The sequence below is a fragment of the Sus scrofa genome, chromosome 16 (assembly GCF_000003025.6).
Source record: "Sus scrofa isolate TJ Tabasco breed Duroc chromosome 16, Sscrofa11.1, whole genome shotgun sequence".
Taxonomy (NCBI): domain Eukaryota; kingdom Metazoa; phylum Chordata; class Mammalia; order Artiodactyla; family Suidae; genus Sus; species Sus scrofa.
The window spans coordinates 25,730,322-25,749,460 of record NC_010458.4 but is presented as its reverse complement, the minus strand read 5'-3'; the positions used below and the strand labels follow the sequence as shown (position 1 = coordinate 25,749,460).

Sequence of the window (19,139 nt, the reverse complement as noted above, 5' to 3'; positions counted from 1 at the left end):
CCCACTGTGCCACAACAGGAACTCCTTCCAAATTTTAAGCGCATTTATCCTATTATTTTAATATAGAGAGATTGGATTTTTATTGCTAGGGAATGATATTTATTAAGCTTCATTATTAACTTATTGGGCTCTTAATTTTGGATTGCAAGACTGAGGAGTAGCTCCATATGTACCCAATCTTAAGTCATCAGGGGAATACATTGCTGTGTGTAAAGAAGGCAAATGGCAGAACACACAGACTCACTGCCTCTATTTTAGGAAGTATTCAAAATAAGCATGTTCTTCTTTTTTTTTTTTTTGCTTTTTAGGGCCACACCTTGGCATATGGAAGTGACCTACACCACAGCTCACGGCAACGCTAGATACTTAACCCACTGAGCAAGACAGGGATCAAACCTACATCCTCATGGATCCTAATTGTGTTCACTAGCTTCTGAGCCACAACTGCAACTCCAATAAACATGTTCTTGATAGCTGGTCAGCAATCTCACTTAAAGAAGCAAATTAAATACCATTAAAATTTTGTGGAGTGTGGAGTCTCTGCTGTGGTACAGTGGTTAAGAATCCAACTGTGGAGTTCCCGTCGTGGCGTAGTGGTTAACGAATCCGACTAGGAACCATGAGGTTGCGGGTTCGGTCCCTGCCCTTGCTCAGTGGGTTAACGATCCGGTGTTGACGTGAGCTGTGGTGTAGGTCGCAGACGTGGCTTGGATTTGGTGTTGCTGTGGCTCTGGCGTAGGCTGGCAGCTACAGCTCCGATTGGACCCCTAGCCTGGGAACCTCCATATGCCGCGGGAGCGGCCCAAGAAATGGCAAAAAAAAAAGAAAAAAGAATCCAACTGCAGTGGCTCGGGTCACTGCAGAGTGCAGGTTTGATCCCTGGCCCAGTGCAATGGGTTGAAGGATCCAGTGTTGCTGCAGCTGTGGCATAGGTTACAGCTGCAGCTTGTATTCAGTCCCTGGCCAGGGAATTTCCATATCCTGCAGGTGTGGCCATTAAAAAAAATTGGGAGGAAAGGTGTTATGGATTATAATAAACTGAAATTTTTTTTATCCAGATGAAATTACTGAAGCCAAATCAGGGACTGCTACTCCACAGAGATCGGGCTCAGTTAGCAACTATCGAGCTTGCCAAAGGAATGATTCAGATGCTGAGGCTCAAGGAAAATCCTCAGAAGCTTCTCTTACCTCATCTGTAACCTCACTTGACTCTTCTCCTGTTGACTTAACTCCAAGACCTGGAAGTCACACAATAGAATTTTTTGAGATGTGTGCAAATCTAATTAAAATTCTTGCACAGTAAACCTAAAACTTTGCTTATTTCTTTGATAGCAATAAGCATGTATAGTAAATCATAGCCAAATGATTCCACTTATAGTCAAGTTATACATAATTATAACTAAGGATTGGCCTTTTGGAATGCAGTTTGCACAGGGATTGGAACATGATTAATAGTGAAAAGCATAATGTGCAAAAATACAATAATTTTGTTCATTGTTCAGTAGGTATATAGAATAATATACACAATGAATTGTAAGTCTCTCAGGCTCACTTGATTTTTGGCTATTTTATATTTAGTGTATACAGGGCTTTATAGAATATTAATTTACCATAAAGGCCTTCCTATGTTATTACATGTTGATGTGTTATATATTTGCTTCATAAATTCATTCGATAAATATTTGCCTAGAATCCCCAGAGACTTTTATAGGTGATTTTGTTTTCTGGGCTCCTTCTTAAGCAGCAAGTATTTTCAGCCATGGGGACAGCCTGGATAATTCTTCCATATCCCCTCTGTAATATTCTGTAGTATATGGTAAGTCTTATTAAAAATATTGGACACAAATAAATTTTTTTCTTTAGTTTGATAAGTCCAAAAACACGCAGAACTTATATATTCAGATACTCTAAGCACTAAGTTTAATTTTACAATTGTCCCACTATATTCTGTACATAAATTGCTCTTTTTTGACACGAGAGCTGAATTGCATATACTGTAAATAAATCATGTTGCTTTTGCCAATATCACAAAGTCCTCTGCTCATCATGTCAGTCAGTATTGAATGTATGCAAAAATCTCTAGTCATTCAATCATGATATCTTTTAAATTGATTCAGTACATAGAACATCTCTTTCAAAAACTATTTATATGCTCAGATATGATCTTTTCTCTCAAATTTCATTATGGACATTTTTTAAAAGAAAAATTGAAAGGCTGTAAAGTGATCACATGTGTGTCTACCACTTACATTCAACACGTTAACATTTTGCCATATTTGCTTTACATTTATATCTGTGTATAGATAGATTGATACGTATATATGTGTCTATATGCTTTTCTCCCCCTGAACCATTTGGATGTTGCAGATAGACTCAAAACCCCTCAACTCATAAAGCATTTCCTGGAAAAATTATGACATTCTCCTAGAAAACCATAATACCATTACAAAATTAATAATTCCCTAATGACATCTAATCATACATATTTAGATCTCTCCCGTTGTCCTTCAGCTTTATTTCAAGCCAGGATTCAATTAAAGTTTACATATTGTATTTGGTTATATCTCCTTAGCAGATATGTTATTCTTTGGATAAAACATGGAACAAATAGTCACATTTACTTTGGATCTTAATTACTTTTTAAAAAGTAACATTATGAGAACTGCCTAAAGATGTTAAATCTTCCTAAGAGCTCTGATATATATTTTCTTTTTCTTGCTCTTAGTATAATACATTACATAAGGGTAGAAGAGAAGATTTAGCATCAACTCAGATAAATTGCATATCATGCATATGCTAATAAAAAATAAAATACTGGAGTTCCCATCATGGCTCAGTGGCTAATGAACCCGACTAGCATCCATGAGGACTCAGGTTTGATCCCTGGCCTCCCTCAGTGGGTTAAGGATCCGGCGTTGCTGTGAGCTGTGGTGTAGGCTGGCAGCTACAGCTCCGATTCGACCCCTAGTCTGGGAACCTCCATATGCTGCAGGTGCAGCCCTAAAAAAGACAAAAGACAAAAAAATAAAAATGAAAAAAAAAATTGTCACCCATAATTGCCTTATACTATATTTTAACTTTAAGAAAAAAATTTTTCCATTGCAACAGTACTGTCTTTTTTTTTTTTTAAGACTTTTTTGTATTGTATAATTGTTCTTGGCACCTATGTAACCAGACAGTAATGTACTCAAGTGTCATGATATCTTGCATCGTTACTGTAATTGTAGATATGGCTCCAGCATCTCTAGAAATATGCATTGAATTCAAAAGAAAAGTCTTGCTTCCTTTTGTCCAGGGCTTGTTCTGTTTAACTTAGAATCTTAAAGTTGTATAAAATTATAGGAGTTCCATTTAAATATAGTTCAAACTATATTTATAGCTTGTATGTGGCCCTCTGTTTGGAGGATATTGATTTCATGTAGGCTCTCTAAATGCAGCATTATGTTCCTAATGTTAAGAACAGAAGACTGTATTTTTAAAGTTACAGATTTGTATATAGAACTAAGACATTGTTGTAATGTCTATGTAACTTGTGGGGAGCTAGGAACAAAAAGAGGAATCAATTAAATAGGACCTTCTACAAATTGTTAATTTCATAAACTTTGCTTCTTTTTAAGTTATTATGATTCCTTTTAGTTACTGAGTTTTATTTTGAAGATATTTAAATATTGCACTTGTACAAATAGTATGATAAATGCACAGATTATTACAGTGAATTCTTTTTTAAGCTGGGGTATTTGAAATGATAACTTCTGGTTGAGTATGTCAAGGCTGCACCAGAATTTTCACAGATTTATTGTTGTTTGCAAATTCTTAACTAATTGAAGATGTAAAGGAGTCAATGCAAATGATTTTTAATCTTTTTTTATTATCTTTTCAGCAATTTATATTTTTTGTGATTTTATGCAACCGTATTTTTACTTTGTCTTGACAACTGAAAGATGTATAAGGTTTTTGCCAGAAATGTACTGTATACATAGTTTTAAATATAACAGATTTTACTGATATGTGAAATTTTTGCCATTAAAATAAATGATTTCTCACTGAGAGGAACTTTTCTACCAGGTTGGGGGATATGGGAGCTTAATATATCATATCTAATTTAAAATAATTTCACCGAAATAAACTCCATTGCTTTTACTTCGATTATGTTTTCTCTTGGGATGGTTTTGTAGTTTTTTCAGTTTTAAATGATTTTATGCAAAAACTTCTGCACTCTCCCCCCCCCCCCTTTTGACTCTGTAGTGACACCAGTCACACTGAATTAATGACTGGGTGAATATAGAACTCCATGCACCTTTGGAATTAAAGAAAAATGTGTTTAAATCTTTTCCCCTTAACTCTGTCTGCCTCCCCCACCTGCAGTAGAAATCATATTTTTCTTTGTGAGGTCTCTTACTAAATGGGGGGAAGGGAGAGCCCTTATTATGGCTAACTCTCTGCACCTTTTACACAATGTGCCTAAATATAAAATATACTGCTTGAACAAAATTTAGCACTTAAACATTGTGATTTTTGTCTCATCTGTATTAGTGAGTTTTTGTTTCATCTAAAAATAATATACAGTAAAAGTCAAAGCAATTATCTTTGGCTAACATTGGGTTTGGTTGGAATTCTACTGTTAGAATTTAATCAGTATGAAACCTCATATCCTATATGGCATTGTTGGCAGGGTTTATGTTAGACTGTTGACATTCTGAATCTTTAAAATAGCTTGATAATTGTAACTACAGAAAACAGTACTCAAGTGTGTTATGAACAGCACATAGGTTGTTCTTTTAGGGAACTTAGAAGTTAAATATTTACCCTGATTGAACAAAAGTGTGTAAGAAATTTTGTTGTCTGAAAAATCAACATTTATTGAACTGTTCTAGTTATTGTGAACAAATACTGTTCTATTTATTGTGAATGACAATAAACATTAACTATGACAAATTTAGAAATTTCTAGCAACTTGGAAGATGATCATATTCTCTATACACAGATAGCATGGGAAATTAGATGCATTATGATTATAGACCAAAGTAATTAGGGAAGTGGTGGGTGAAGTGTGAAGGAGGTAGTCTTTACCACAGTAGAATGGATCTAATGAGTTGTTAGATTTAGGAAAGACTCCTAGAAAAGGGTACATACAGCTTCAAGCACCATTTAATTATTTACTCCCGAACTAGATCTTCTCACATGGCTGTTATGAACCAAGTAGTACGAATGTGACCCTATAAGGTATAAATCCAGGTCTGAATGCCTTGTTAGGGAAATATATGTATATATATATATATATGTGTGTGTGTATTTTACATACTTTTACAGAGGTATAACATACACAGAGACGTGCACAAATCGTAAATATTTGGCTTGATGCGTTTTCATTGTTTTAGGTTTTCCATGTAAAACTTTACCTAAATGAAGAAACACTACCACCGCTTTAGTACGGTCTTTTTTATGAATATCAGAAGTGATTTACTATCACTTCTGCCCTATCCTACAGACAACACAGAACAATCCTGGTATGATGTGGGAAGGAATTAAACAACAGTATGAATGCCAGGAGTAGGGATCATAGGCAGCCATCTTGGAGTCTGGCTACCACAATTGAGTATTGATCATTTTGAAAATTTTGGTTCACTTCTGCAGTTCTTACAAATGTTCTTCATCCAGCAATATGAATAAAAATCACATCCTATACCACCAATGATCTCATCTGGGAAGTTGGCAAGACCATTATGGCAAATGGAAGTTTTCCAAAATGATAATTGTTGCTTAAATCCTTGAATTTTGTCTTTGGCAACCTTGTCAATTGTATTTCTTTATGTAATAATCACCCTTTATTTTCAAGTAAAGGCTTGTCAGACCCAAACCTGAATTAACAGCAGGTGTGTCAGTCCTTCTGCATAAAAGTTTTATTCCACAAAAATGGTATCTACTTCAGCTTATGCAGTCTCACATGTGCTTTTTTTTTTTTTTTTTTTTTTTTTTTTTTTTTTTGTCTTTTCTAGGGCTGCACCTGTGGCACATGGAGGTTCCCAGGCTAGGGGTTGAATTGGAGCTGTAGCCCCCAGCCTACGCCAGAGCCACAGCAATGCCAGATCCAAGCCGTGTCTGCAACCTACACCTCAGGTCACTGGCAACGCCAGATCGTTAACCCACTGAGCGAGGCCAGGGATCAAACCTGCAACCTCATGGTTCCTAGTCAGATTCGTTAATCACTGAGCCACGACGGGAACTCCTCACATGTGCTTTTAACTTGAGACATCATACTTCATTATATAGCAAAGTCACATTATCAGTATCTCTGATTTTGTCATACAGAATATTAAAAAGGAAATATGTACTTGGATTTTTTTTTTTTTTTTTTTTGTCTTTTTGACTTTTTGCCTTTTTTAGGGCCGCTCCTGTGGCATATGGAGGTTCCCAGGCTAGGGGTCTAATAGGAGCTGTAGCCACTGGCCTATACCACAGCCACAGCAATGCCAGATCTGAGCTGCCTGTTACCTACACCATGGCTCAAGGCAACGCTGGATCCTTAACCCACTGAGCGAGGCCAGGGATCGAACCCGCAACCTCATGGTTCCTAGTCGGATTCGTAACCACTGAGCCACTATGGAAACTCCTTGGATTATTTTAATAAAATAATTCTTACTGCTTCTCAAGGACATTGAGTGACAGCATTTTTTTTTTCTTTCTTACAGTAAATGCGATGCTTGCAATGACTGCTAGTACAGCTTGGTATCATTGCCTTGATGTGCTGAGGTGCTGGTGGTTTTAGCCATCATTGCTTTTCCACTCTCACTACAAATGTCAACATTGTGAAAAAGGCAAAGGATGCCTTTATGTTAGTATGAGAGTTTTGACTTTGAAAGGATCTGGACGACCCTGGGGGTCTTGGGATAAACTTTGGAGAATTATTGTCTCACATCAGTGATCCTCAATGGGGCAGAGGTGGAGGACCCATCTTTCTGCCAGAGACATTTGCCAACGTGTGGAGGGAAGCATTTTTGGTGTCACAAATGAAGGGGTGATAGTGGATGCTAATGGCAGCTAATGGGTAGAGACGGCGGATGCCCTTAAAACCCTGCAGCGCACGGGAGAGCCCCCCTTTTCCCAACAAATAATTATTCAGTTCGAAATGTTGCAGCATTGAAGTTGAGAAAATCAGGTCTAGAAAAATGATCTTCCTTTGCACAGACATTGAGATCGACCATCTTCATTTTTCAATTTCCTGAACACTTCCCTGAGTTAACGTGTCTCCATTTATTTATTTTCTGTCCTCTGCGACTGACCGACCTCATCAACTTAGTCTGTAAAGCACCCTCCCCAAACTGTTCTCATGCGCCTCGTCTGCTGACTGCATGGGTCGCCCGGTACCGCCAGGGCGGTTCTCTCCGCGCGCACACTCAGCTTGCGCAGCTGGTTTCCTGCACTACTGCGTTGTAGGCCCTCGTTTACCGCTAGAGGGCGCTCCCTGCATACCAGCCGCGGAGGGTCATGGGGTCGGTGCGGCCGCAGTGACTTCTGGGATTTGTGGTACCAGGGAAAAGACTGCGGCTGAGAAAGGCGCAGAGTCTCGGCTTGCCTGCTCCTTTCTCTGGAGAGTTCGGACACCCCAGGTCGGCGTGCCCCCTTTTTTAGAAGTCCCGCCACCAAAGGCAAGCAGGTAGGAGGTCGGGCATAATTTCCGTTTCCGGTGGGCAAAGGGCAAGCAGAATGTAAATACGAGACTGGAGAGCGATCATTAGGTAACACGGACTACCCGGTCCGTGGTGGAAGCCCGAGGAAGAGGAGGAAACGAGGCTGGTGGGTCTTGGGGTGACGGGGGGGAAAGAGCTTCAGAAGTCGGAGTTGAGACCCACCGCGGGTGTGACAGAACCGGGACGCTAAGGTTGGTCTTTAGGGACCAGCAAGTCTGGGTGTCCCGTTCTCCCTTGCGCCCGCGCCGAGGGCGGCTTCCGAGGCGGGTGGCGGGGGTTTGACCTGCCCTGAGCGGTGGGAGGGGCGGGAGGCGAGTTTGCTTTGCACCCTGGGAGGAAGGTTCCCGCGGCTGAGGGCGGGGCTGTGAACTCGCGGGTGACGTCCTGCCCAGCCTTTATGAACTTCGCACATTTTAATTGTTATGCAAAATAAATGGGAAGTCGCTATTACTAGTTTCTGTTTTGCGGTAACATTTTCGGGCAAATCCTTTCAAGAATTCCTCATTCTCTGAACCCAGCTCTTATCCGGAAGGGTGCTGTTTTGACTACTTGATTGTGTTTCTCAGGTTTCTGGCCTTGAGGGCTGCACCCACCGATGCCATGGAGAGAAGCCTTCCCTAGCCTGTGGCAGGGTAAAATGTCAAGGCGTCCACCGTCTTTGAGTGACTATCCCAGGGTTCATTGTATCAACAAAAGAATTTCGATGGCAGCATCGTTATCTAGAATTTTCGTGGCATTCCTTTATTACAATTCCGTGTAGAAGAAATTTGTGGAGCTACCGTCGTGGCTCAGTGGTTAACTAACCAGGCTAGTATCCATGAGGACACGGGTTGGATCCCTGGCCTCGCTCAGTGGGTTAAGGATCTGGCGTTGCGGTGAGCTGTGGGGTAGGTCACAGATTCTGCTCGGATATGGCGCGTTGCTGTGGCTGGAGCTTAGGCCAACAGCTACAGCTCGGATTCGACCCCCAGCCTGAGAACCTCCATATGCCGCGGGTGCGGCCCTCAAAACACCAAATAAATAAGTGAATAAGAAATTTGTGTTGTTTTATGAGTTTAACATAAAGTCCATATGATTATGACTTACCCATATGATTCCTTATCCTGGAGGGAAAATGTAAAGGCTAGGATGTTGGCACCTTGCCCATCCAACTGTATAAATTTAGGAAAGCCTTAAGTTTTAATTTCACGTTCAGATAGCTTTAGACGAACAATAAACTGATACTGTTTAAGATATCCGAATCAACTCCAGCTGTTAAGATTTTCCTAGGTGGAAGGACTTTTTGCATATATGCACTCACCTTTACGGTGGGTGGGCTTTTTTTTTTTTTTTTTTTTTTTTTTTGGTGTCATCTGCGGCATATGGAAGTTCTCAGCCCTTGATGGCATCTTAGCTGTAGCTTCGACCTCTCACAGCTGCTGCAACCCTGTAGCCTTAACTCTGCACCATAGCAGTAACTCTCCAGGGGCTAAATTTTATTCATGAAACTTAAGGGCTTGTAGAAACTTCCAGGGTTTTTTTTTTCTCATATCATAGCTTCCTTTGTTTACTCTCTGGTAGGCAGTTATCCTGTATTGTGTTGACTGTACTCTTCTGGTCTCTAGACAGTTTAGAGACAATATTAAATTGTACCAATGGCTTTGGTAATAGAAGATTGCTGCTTTTTTTTTTTTTTTTTTTTTTTTTTTTTTAGGGCTGAACCCATGGTATATGGAGGTTCCTAGGTTAGGGGTGTAATTGAGCTACAGCTGCCGGCCTATGCCACAACCACAGCAACGCCAGATCCGAGCCATTTCTGCCCACTACATCATAGCTCAAAGCAAAGCCAGATCCTTAACCCACTGAGCAAGGGCAGGGACCGAACCCGAAACCTCATGGTTCCTAGTCGGATTCATTAACCACTGCACCACGACGGGAACTCCGAGTCCTTGATTCTTTACTCCTTTTTTTCCCCCAAATGTTATTTTATTTTTTTAATGAGTTTTATTTTTTTCCATTATGGTTGATTTAAAATGTTCTGTCAATTTCTTTTGTACAGCAGTGACCCAATCACATGCACACACACACATATATATATATACTTTCTTTTTCTCACATTATCTTCCATCATGTTCCATCATAAGTGACTAGATATAGTTTCCTGTGTCCTATACAGCAGTATCTCATTGCTTATCCACTCCAAAGGCAGTAATTTGCATCTATTAACCCCAGACTCCCAATCCATCCCACTCCTTCCCCCTTCCCCTCCCCTTTGGCAACCACAAGTCTTCTCCAAGTCCATGAGTTTCTTTTCTGTGGAAAGGTTCATTTGTGGTGTATATTTGATTCCAGATGTAAGTGATATCATACGGTATTTGTCTTTCTGACTTCACTTAAATATGAGATTCTCTAGTTTCATCCATGTTGCTGCAAATGGCATTATTTTGCTCTTTATATGGCTGAGTAGTATTCCATTGTGTGTGTGCATATATATATGTGTGTGTGTGTGTGCACATATATATATACATCTTCTTAATCCATTCATCTGTCAGTGGACATTTAGGTTGTTTGCATGTCTTGGCTATTGTGAATAGTGCTACAGTGAACTTATGGGTGCACGCATCTTTTTCAAGGAAAGTTTTGTCTCCATATATGCCCAAGAGTGGGATTGCTGGGTCATATGGTAGTTCTTTATTTAGTTTTCTGAGGTACCTCCATACTGTTTTCCAGAGTGGTTGTACCAATTTACATTCTCATGAACAATGCTGGAGGGTTCCCTTTTCTCCACACCCTTTCCAGCATTTCTTATTTGTTGACTTGTTAATGATGGCCATTCTGACAGGTGGGAGGTGTACCTCATAGTAGGTTTGATTTGCATTTCTCTAATAATTAGTGATGTTGAGCATTTTTTCATGTGTCTTTTGGCCATCTGTATATATTCTTTGAAGAAATGTCTATTCAGGTCTTTTGCCCATTTTTCAAATGGGTTGTTGATTTTTTTGCTGTTGGGTTGTATATGTTGTTTGTGTGTTTTAGAGATTAAGCCCTTGTCAGTTGCATCGTTTAAAACTATTTTCTTCCATTCCATAGGTTGTCTTTTTTTTTTTTTTTTATGGTTTCCTTTGCTGCGCAAAAGCTCGTCAGTTTAATTAGGTCCCATTGGTTTAATTTTGCTTTTATTTCTGTTGCCTTTGGAGTCTGACCTAGGAAAGCATTTGTATGGTTGATGTCAGAGAATATATTTTTTTTTCTTTTTAGGGCTGCACCTGTGGCATATGGAAGTTCCCAGACTAGGGGTCGAATTGGAGCTATAGCTGCTGGTCTGTGCCACTCCCACAGCAATGCTGGATCCAAGCCTTGTCTTCGACCTACACCACAGCTCATGGCATGCTGGATTCTTAACCCACTGAGCGAGGCCAGGGTTTGAACCTACGTCTTCATGGATCCTAGTCAGGTTGGTTGACTGCTGAGCCAAGAAGCGAACTCCCGCCTGTGTTCTCATCTAGGAGTTTTATGGTATCGTGTCTTACACGTAAGTCTTTAAGTCATTTTGAGTTTATTTTTGTGCATGGTGTGAGGTCTGTTCTGGTTTCATTGATTTGCATGCAGCTGTCCAGTTTTCCCAGTCTTTCTCCCATTTTATATTCTTGCCTCCTTTGTCGAAGATTAATTGACTGTAGGTGTCTGGGTTTATTTCTGGGTTCTCTCTTCTGTTCCATTGGTCTGTATGTCTGTTTTGGTACCAGTACCACACTCTCTTAATTACTGTGGCTTTGGAATATTGTCTGAAGTCTGGGAGAGTTATGCTCCCTGCTTGGTTTTTGTTCCTCAGGATTGCTTTGGTAATTCTGGGTCTTTTATGGTTTCATATAAATTTTTGGATTTTTTTTTTCTAGTTCTGTTGAAAAATGTCATGGGTAATTCGATAGGAATTGCATCAAATCTGTAGAGTGCTTTGGGTAGTCTGGCCATTTTTACGATATTAATTCTCTTTACACATTCTTTTTTGTTGCTTTTCCTATTCCCTACAGTGACCATTTCAGATTTTTTTCTGTTCTTCCCAGGCCCTCACATCCATTTATTTTCCCTTTACTTGAAGCAAATGACTAGCATCCTACTTCTCTGAGAAATGTGAAGCTTGGGATTATGAAATCCTTCATTTTCTTTTTTCTCCTCCTCTGAGCTTGCCTATACTTTTCACTCAATATTAACTCTTATATATATATATTTTTTTTTTTTGGCCATGCCCTAGGCATGTGGAAGTTCCCAGGCCAAGGATCGAACCTGTGCCCTCGCAGTGACCCAAGCCACAACAGTGACAATGCCAGGTCCTTAACTCACTGAGCCAACAGGGAACTCCCTTTAACTCTCATCTGAGAGAGGTGTATTCTTGTCCCTCTCTTCAAGGCTAAACTTGTCAGTTGTTAGTGATCAGGCCTCTTAGACCCCTGTAACCTCTTTTTGTCCTGACCTCTCCAGCCTCTGATTTCTAGATCTAAAAGGATTTGTGGAGGAGAAAGGCAGAAATACCTGAGGCATTGGTGTGTGTAGGGTTTCCGAACATGGTTGAGAACCATCTGGGGCCTTAACCTCCACGTGTCCTCAGCATTTATAGTAATGGTTTAGGTTGGAGGATGGGGGAGGAATAATGGGAACGTGAATGACCTTTTAATTAAAAAAATAATACACGTGGGTCTTTCCCTTTACTACTCATCATAATGCTTGCTCTCAATAATCTACAGACATGATCAATGGTTTCTAATGTAATTTGCCTTTAATAAACACACCAGATTTCCATCTATATTATTAGGGTTCTACTGGGTCCTTTGCATTGCTGATTCAGAAGCAAAGTTCCATTTGGGAACTTAAAGTCAGAAAACGTAATCATTCCTTTTTTTTCCCCCCTTTTTGGCTTCCCAGAAGCACATGGAGTTCCCAGGATCAGATCCGACCTGCAGTTGTGACTGTGCTGCAGCTGGGACAGTGCCAGATCTTTCAACCCCACTGTGCTGGGCCAGGGATCAAACCTGCATCCTGGTGCTGCAGAGACACTGCTGATCCCATTGCACCACAATGAGAACCCCTGAAAATTTAATCATTCTTGTCATCTTTAGGGATAGTCATCAATACAAGACTTTTTTTCTTTTTTTCCTTTTGGCTGCACCTGTGGCACATGGAAGTTCTTAGGCCAGGGATACAATCTGAAGTGCAGTTGCAGCCTACATCACAGCTGCAGCAATACCGGATCCTTAACCCACTGTGCCACAGTGGGGAACTCCAAGACTTCTTTCTTTTTTTCTTTTTCTTTTCTTTTTTCTTTTTTTCCCCTTATTTGCTTTTTAGGGCTCCACCCATAGCATATGGAAGTCTCTAGGCTGGGGTACCAATTGGAGGTGCAGCTGCCGGCCTACACCACATCCATAGCAGTGCCAGATCTGAGCCAGGTCTGTGACCTACACTGCAGCTGCAGCTCATGGCAATGCTGGATCCTTAACCCACTGAGCGAGGCCAGGGATCAAACCTGCCTCCTCACAGATAACTAGTTGGGTTTGTTAACTGCTGAGCCACAGTGGGATCTCCAAGACTTCTTTCTTATCTTGACTTATTTTAATATCTTGTGAGATCTTCCTAATGATCCATTCTCTCATGTTGTTCTCTTTTGCCTCTGGACTTCTGTTCCATAGTAACCACACTTGGATTTTCAGCCATTTCTTGGTTCTTCCCCTAATTTACTTGTAGTCATCTTCAAACATAGGAAACTCATTCTCCCATATTATAATGGGTCTGGGAATGAGTTTGGCATGGTCCTGATTCTCTAGCATAGCTCTTCTCTTGCACCCACCATTCCCACTGATTACTTTGAAACACTTCCTAGTATCATATAATTTTGTGTAAAATAGTTTACTGTGTATGCCTAAAAGATAAGTGTTCTTTTTTGTAAACAGTCGCAGTACTACTCTCATACTTTAAAAAATAGCAGGAATTTTTTTTTTTCTTTTTCTGTACCCATGGCATGTGGAAGTTCCTGGGCCACGGCTTGAACCCAGGCTGCAGTTGCAGCCTGTGCCACAGCTGCACAAAGCCAGACCTTAACCCACTGTGCCACATGGGGACTCCCAGGAATTTCTTACAAATCACTGTTCTGATTTACCCTTATTATTTCGTAAAGACTTCCTCCCTGTTGGGTGGCTTGAATCGTAGCTAAACAAGCTTATATTTGGTTAGTATGTCTCTTAAGTCTCTCTTAATCAAGGGTTATCTCCCAACGTTCCTTTTTTCTTGAAGAAGCCAGTTTTATTTTTCTTTAGTTTCTGTTTCTTGCTGTCTGCGTCTCTGACATTATTTAGCATGCTCATCTGAATCCCACATGTCTTGTAAGCTGGTAAAGGCTTGATCTGATTGAGCATTAATTTTTTTTTTTTTTTTTTTTGGCTTTTTGGCTTTTTGGCTTTCCTAGGGCTGCACCTGCGGCATATGGAGGTTCCCAGGCTAGGGGTCTAATTGGAGCTGTAGCCACCAGCCTACTCCAGAGCCACAGCAACGCAGGAGCCGAGCTGCATCTGCGACCTACACCACAGCTCACGGCAATGCTGGATCCTTAACCCACTGAGTGAGGCCAGGGATCAAACTCACAATGTCATGGTTCCTAGTCGGATTCATTAACCACTGAGCCACAACGGGAACTCCTGAGCATTAATTTTTGGCGAGAGTACTTCATGGGTGCTATGTCCCTTTTATCAGGAGATACATATTGTGCTCGTGTCTTTATGATGTTTACAGCCTTCGATGATTATTGCCTAGATCCACTATTTAATTAAGGGTTAAAAAATAGTGATAGTCTAATCCAATTATCCAATTATCTTTTCTTTACCTATTTGTTGAATTACTTCTATAAAGGGCCACGTGTGAAATTTAAAGCTCTTTCTTTGCAATTTTCCAGAATGGCTTCCTTTGGATGGAAAAGGAAGATTGGTGAGAAGGTCTCAAAGGTCACTTCCCAGCAGTTTGAAGCTGAAGCTGCTGATGAGAAGGATGCAGTTGAGAATGATGAAGGGAACTGGCTTCAGGCTGTTAAACGGAGGAAAGAAATTCTCCTTGAAGGCTGTGCTGAGAAAAGTAAACAGCTGAAGGACGAAGGAGCCAATTTGGCTGAAAATAAAAGGTATGCTTTTAGAGTTTTCTTACAGAGAACAGTCTTGGTCTTTGGTAGGGTAGAATACTCCTCAGATCATCCAGAGATCTAAAGTCAGACCTGTGTGCCTTTGACTGGTTATTTTGTATGGTGTTGAAGAGTTTGAAAGATTGAAAGAAGTAGTGCTGAGCAAGAAGCACTTTTTTTCTTTTCTTTGTTCTTTTTTTCCTTTGCTTTTCTATTGGTAAGGATGGTTATAAGATTCCTTGTTTATTTATTTATTTATTTTTATTTTTTGTATTTTATAGGGCCGCACCCACGGCATATGGAGGTTCCCAGGCTAAGGGTCCAGTCGGAGCTGTAGCCACAGGCCTACGCCAGAGCCATGGCAACACAGGATCCGAGCCTCATCTGTGACTTACACCACAGCTCACAGCAATGCTGGATCCTCAACCCACTGAGCAAGGCCAGGGATCAAACCCACAACCTCATGGTTCCTAGTCGGATTCGTTAACCACTGAGCCACGACAGGAGTTCCAGATTCCTTGTTTATCATTTTTGTCATAATGAGTTAAAGTTGAGGAACCAGCATTTTTTTTCTAGGCACATAATTGTTTTTGATTCTGGGACTAATCATATTAATGTATTTTAATATAAAACATAAAATAATGCTTGGAGTTCCCGTCATGCCTCAGTGGTTAACGAACCCAGCTAGTATCCATGAGGATGAGGGTTTGATCCCTGGCCTCACTCAGGGGTTAAGGATCCAGTGTTGCTATGAGCTGTGGTGAAGGTTGCAGACACAGCTTGGATCCCACGTGGCTGTGGCCTAGGTCGGTAGCTGTAACTCTGCTTCGACCCCTAGCCTGAGAACGTTCATATGCTCTGGGTGCGGCCCTAGAAAGACAAAAAAAAGAAAAAAGAAAAAGAAACCAAATGTGAAATAATGCTTAAACTATAATAGCACCTCAAATTGAGAGTGCGAGATAGAAACTAAATCAGAGTCAACGACAGTAAGCAGCTTAACAGCCTCAAGTTAGACTACGAATTCTCATTTGTGATGTTTTAGGCACAAAGATTTTTCTCCTGCAGAACTTTGCAAAATTGGCCATTCTGTCTTAGTCAGAGGAAAACCAACTAAATTTTCCACATTTATGAAATCATTTTCAGAACATCCATAAAACATCTTTAGAAATTCCTGTAAGTGCCTGTTAAAAGTTCATTAACTTTGTTGTTTTTATCTGTTTTTCTAGACCACACTAGTGTGTAGAATGGAAAAGCTATTCACTTATTGCCATGGGATCCCCTTTGAATTTCCTGTGGTAGATGAGAGATAGCAACTTTGTGGATAAACAAAATAACTCTTGTTGTGTTTTTTTGTTATGTTTTTTTTTTTTTTTTTTTGGCCTGCATGTCAAAACATTGAGTCATTTCACTGAAGTCAGCTGGATTGAATGCTTTATTTTGAATGGACAACACTGTGAGATGATTAAGTTTTTTTTAGCTCTTTAGCATTTGTTTTGGAGAAATGTATGCACAGCTTTAGAAGATAACAGAATTAAAGGAATCTGGTAGAAACGAGTGGTTCAGCTATTCTAAGCCAAAAATAAATGGAAATAATAGTTTAAAAATATCTAAGAGAACATTAATTTTTGTGTGTGTGGTAATTTATTTTGTTTTTATTTTTCAGTAAAGTTAGTTATTTGCTGCATAGTCTTGTCTGAAATTAACTGAGAGAACAGTAAACTTGATTGTGAGGAATAGAAAATAAACAAGGAAGAATAGTGAAGTTAAATTAAAAATAAGGAGTTCCTGTCATGGCCTAGTGGAAATGAATCTGACTAGCATCCATGAGGACACAGGTTCGATCCCTGGCCTCACTCAGTGGGTTAAGGATCCCACCTTGTCGTGGCTGTGGTGTAGGCTGGCAGCTACAGCTCCGATTTGAACCTTAACCCGGGAACTTCCATATGCTGCAGGTGCAGCCCTAAAAAGACAAAAAATAAAAATAAATAAAAATAAAAAATAAAACTCAGTCCCTGTCTTCCAAATCAGCTTCATCTTAAACCATCCTCATTTTCACTGTTTTTAGCCACACTGGCCTGCCCTTTGAAGAGCTTTGAATACAGCCCTATTGGACAACTTTGTCTTGTGACTCTGTCTGAAAAGCTCTTACTTCCTGTTTTCTGGTGTCTATCATCTTGTCCTTCAGATCTCTGCTCACGTGTGCTCTTCTCAGTGAGCCCCTCCCTGCCTCCCCAGTTTGTGAAGTAGCACCGCTGCACACCCTCTTTCTCCATCACATTGGCCTTTTAAATTTTCTTTCAGTAGGTTTCCCTTTTTGAAATTATCTTATATGCCTGCTTGTTTGTCTCTCTTCTTCTTCTTCTTTTTTTTTTTTTTTTTTCTTTTTTGGCCACCCCACAGCATATGGAGTTCCTGTGCCAGGGATCAGATGTGAGCCACTGTGCTGGTCCAGGGATCGAACTTGGGTCCCAGTGCTCCAGAGATGCCCCAATCCTGTTGGGCCACAGTGGGAACTCCTCTCTCTCTTCTGTAGAAACGTCAGCTCCAGGAATGTAGGGACTTTGTCTGGACAAACTTTTGGACTCTATCTTAAGCTCTTAGAACAATTTGTGGCACCTACCAGGCCCTCAGTAAATACTTATTGAATATTTATAAGGCTGCCTTGTCGTGCTATATTATGGCTAAGTAAGTTTTTGTACATTAACTACTATATATTGCATTGTATCTATAGGAATATACATTTTCCACTCCAGATTAGAACATAGTATTCTGAGAACATATTTTATCTCTGATTCCCACCACACAGGGCCTTAGGGAACAGAATTTTCCCACCTTCCTCCTGCTTGAGAGTATGACACTTAGTCTCGTTCCTTTCCCTGTAAACCTATGATGGTGAGGATTAAGCAACAAAATATGGAACAGCTTTGAACTTGGAATGCGTGACGATCCTTAGAGAAGGTGGAAAAGTCGGGATGCCTCCAGAGGAATTGCTAGAGAAGGCAGGAGGGAGGAAGGTTGATGGATGGAAAGGAGGGAGCTCCTTCTACTTTCTGGGATACATTCTTTTGCCTTGTGATTTTCTTCTTTTTAGCCTCAAGATCTTCTCATTTAGTTTTATTTGGCCATCTAACAGCTTTGTTTGAGCACATTGAATACAGCATGTGAACCAAGTGCATTAATGTCATTCTTCCTCCAAAGGGGGCACAGTTCTTGAGCACCAGTCTCCTGCCATCCAGTTTCCTTCATGAGTAGCCATCTATAGTCTTAGAAAACTTGGTTTGCAGTGGAATGTTTTTTAAATTCTGAAGTTCTGCCTTGTATAGTGTTCATGATTCTTTCTAACCAAAGACTGGTTTACTTTTCTACCCAAGCCCTAAGTAATGTTGGTGTCTTATAGTAGAGTGAGTCTAGTGATTACAGGTCTGGATTTTGAAGTCATTTTCATTTTGTTCATATCCTAGCTTTATCATTTGTATTTGTATAAATTTTGGGCAACCTTTTAAGTGTCAGTTTCTAGTTTCCTTCAATGTAAAATGGTGGCGCTTACCTCATAGACTATTATGGGATTAAAGAGCAAGTCCATGTAAAGGAGTTTAGCATGCCACCTAATACCTACTCCATAAGCACTCAGTAAATGTCCCTTTTTTTTTTTTTTTTTTTGTCTTTTTAGGGCCAAACTGCTGCATGTGGAGGTTCCCAGGCTGGGGGTCAAGTCGGAGCTGTAGTTGCTGGCCTATGCTGCAGCCACAGCAGTGCTGGATCCAAGCTGAGTCTGCAACCTACACCACAGCTCTCGGCAATGCTGGTTCCTTAACCCACTAAGCCAGGGATCAAACCTGCGTCCTCATGGATGCTAGTCAGATACATTTCCACTGAGTCACAACGGGAACTCCTAAATTTACTTTTTTTGCGGTGGGGAGTGGGGTGGGGTGGGGCACATCTTTGGCATGTGGATGTTCCTTGGGCCAAGGATTGAACCTGGGCTGCAGTCGCCACTTGTGCCACAGCTGTGGGAATGCTGGATTTTGAACCTCAAGAAAACTTCCTCAATAAATATACTTTAGATAATTTAAGATTTTATGAGTGATTGGTATATATCAGGTACTTTTAAAGTTTTTTTTATAAATTATTTTGTTCAGACATCTTTTCCTAGAGTTATTATTACCTAAGGTGTATCTTTTTAAGAATCACAATGTGGGTCCCAACTTTGATATGTTGGCTTTTAAGGTTTCAACCACTAGGTGGTGATACTTGATTGGGTAGCGAAGTGGTCTGATGTTTCCTTTTGAGAATTAATATGTATGTGTGTGGAG

At 40.3% G+C, this 19,139-nt stretch overlaps 2 protein-coding genes across 5 annotated transcripts in view; both read left to right on the top strand.

The window, feature by feature from the left end:
- The window catches only part of PRKAA1 (protein kinase, AMP-activated, alpha 1 catalytic subunit), a 37,623-nt gene extending 34,064 nt beyond the window's left edge, over positions 1-3,559 (top strand). For 2 of the 3 annotated variants that reach the window (XM_021076521.1, XM_021076522.1), the window contains exon 10: positions 1,059-3,559. In XM_021076521.1, coding sequence (XP_020932180.1) covers positions 1,059-1,303 — 245 coding nt within the window. In that variant the 3' untranslated portion in view covers positions 1,304-3,559. The remainder of the gene's footprint in view (positions 1-1,058) is intronic. The other variant, NM_001167633.1, reaches the window with a different exon arrangement.
- The window catches only part of TTC33 (tetratricopeptide repeat domain 33), a 46,031-nt gene continuing 34,390 nt past the window's right edge, over positions 7,499-19,139 (top strand). Inside the window, exons 1-2 of one of the 2 annotated variants that reach the window (XM_021076656.1) lie at positions 7,499-7,654; positions 14,608-14,829. In XM_021076656.1, the coding sequence (XP_020932315.1) occupies positions 14,609-14,829 (221 nt within the window). In that variant the 5' untranslated portion in view covers positions 7,499-7,654; position 14,608. Of the gene's footprint in view, positions 7,655-7,678; positions 7,880-14,607; positions 14,830-19,139 lie in introns of those variants that run through there. The other variant, XM_021076657.1, reaches the window with a different exon arrangement.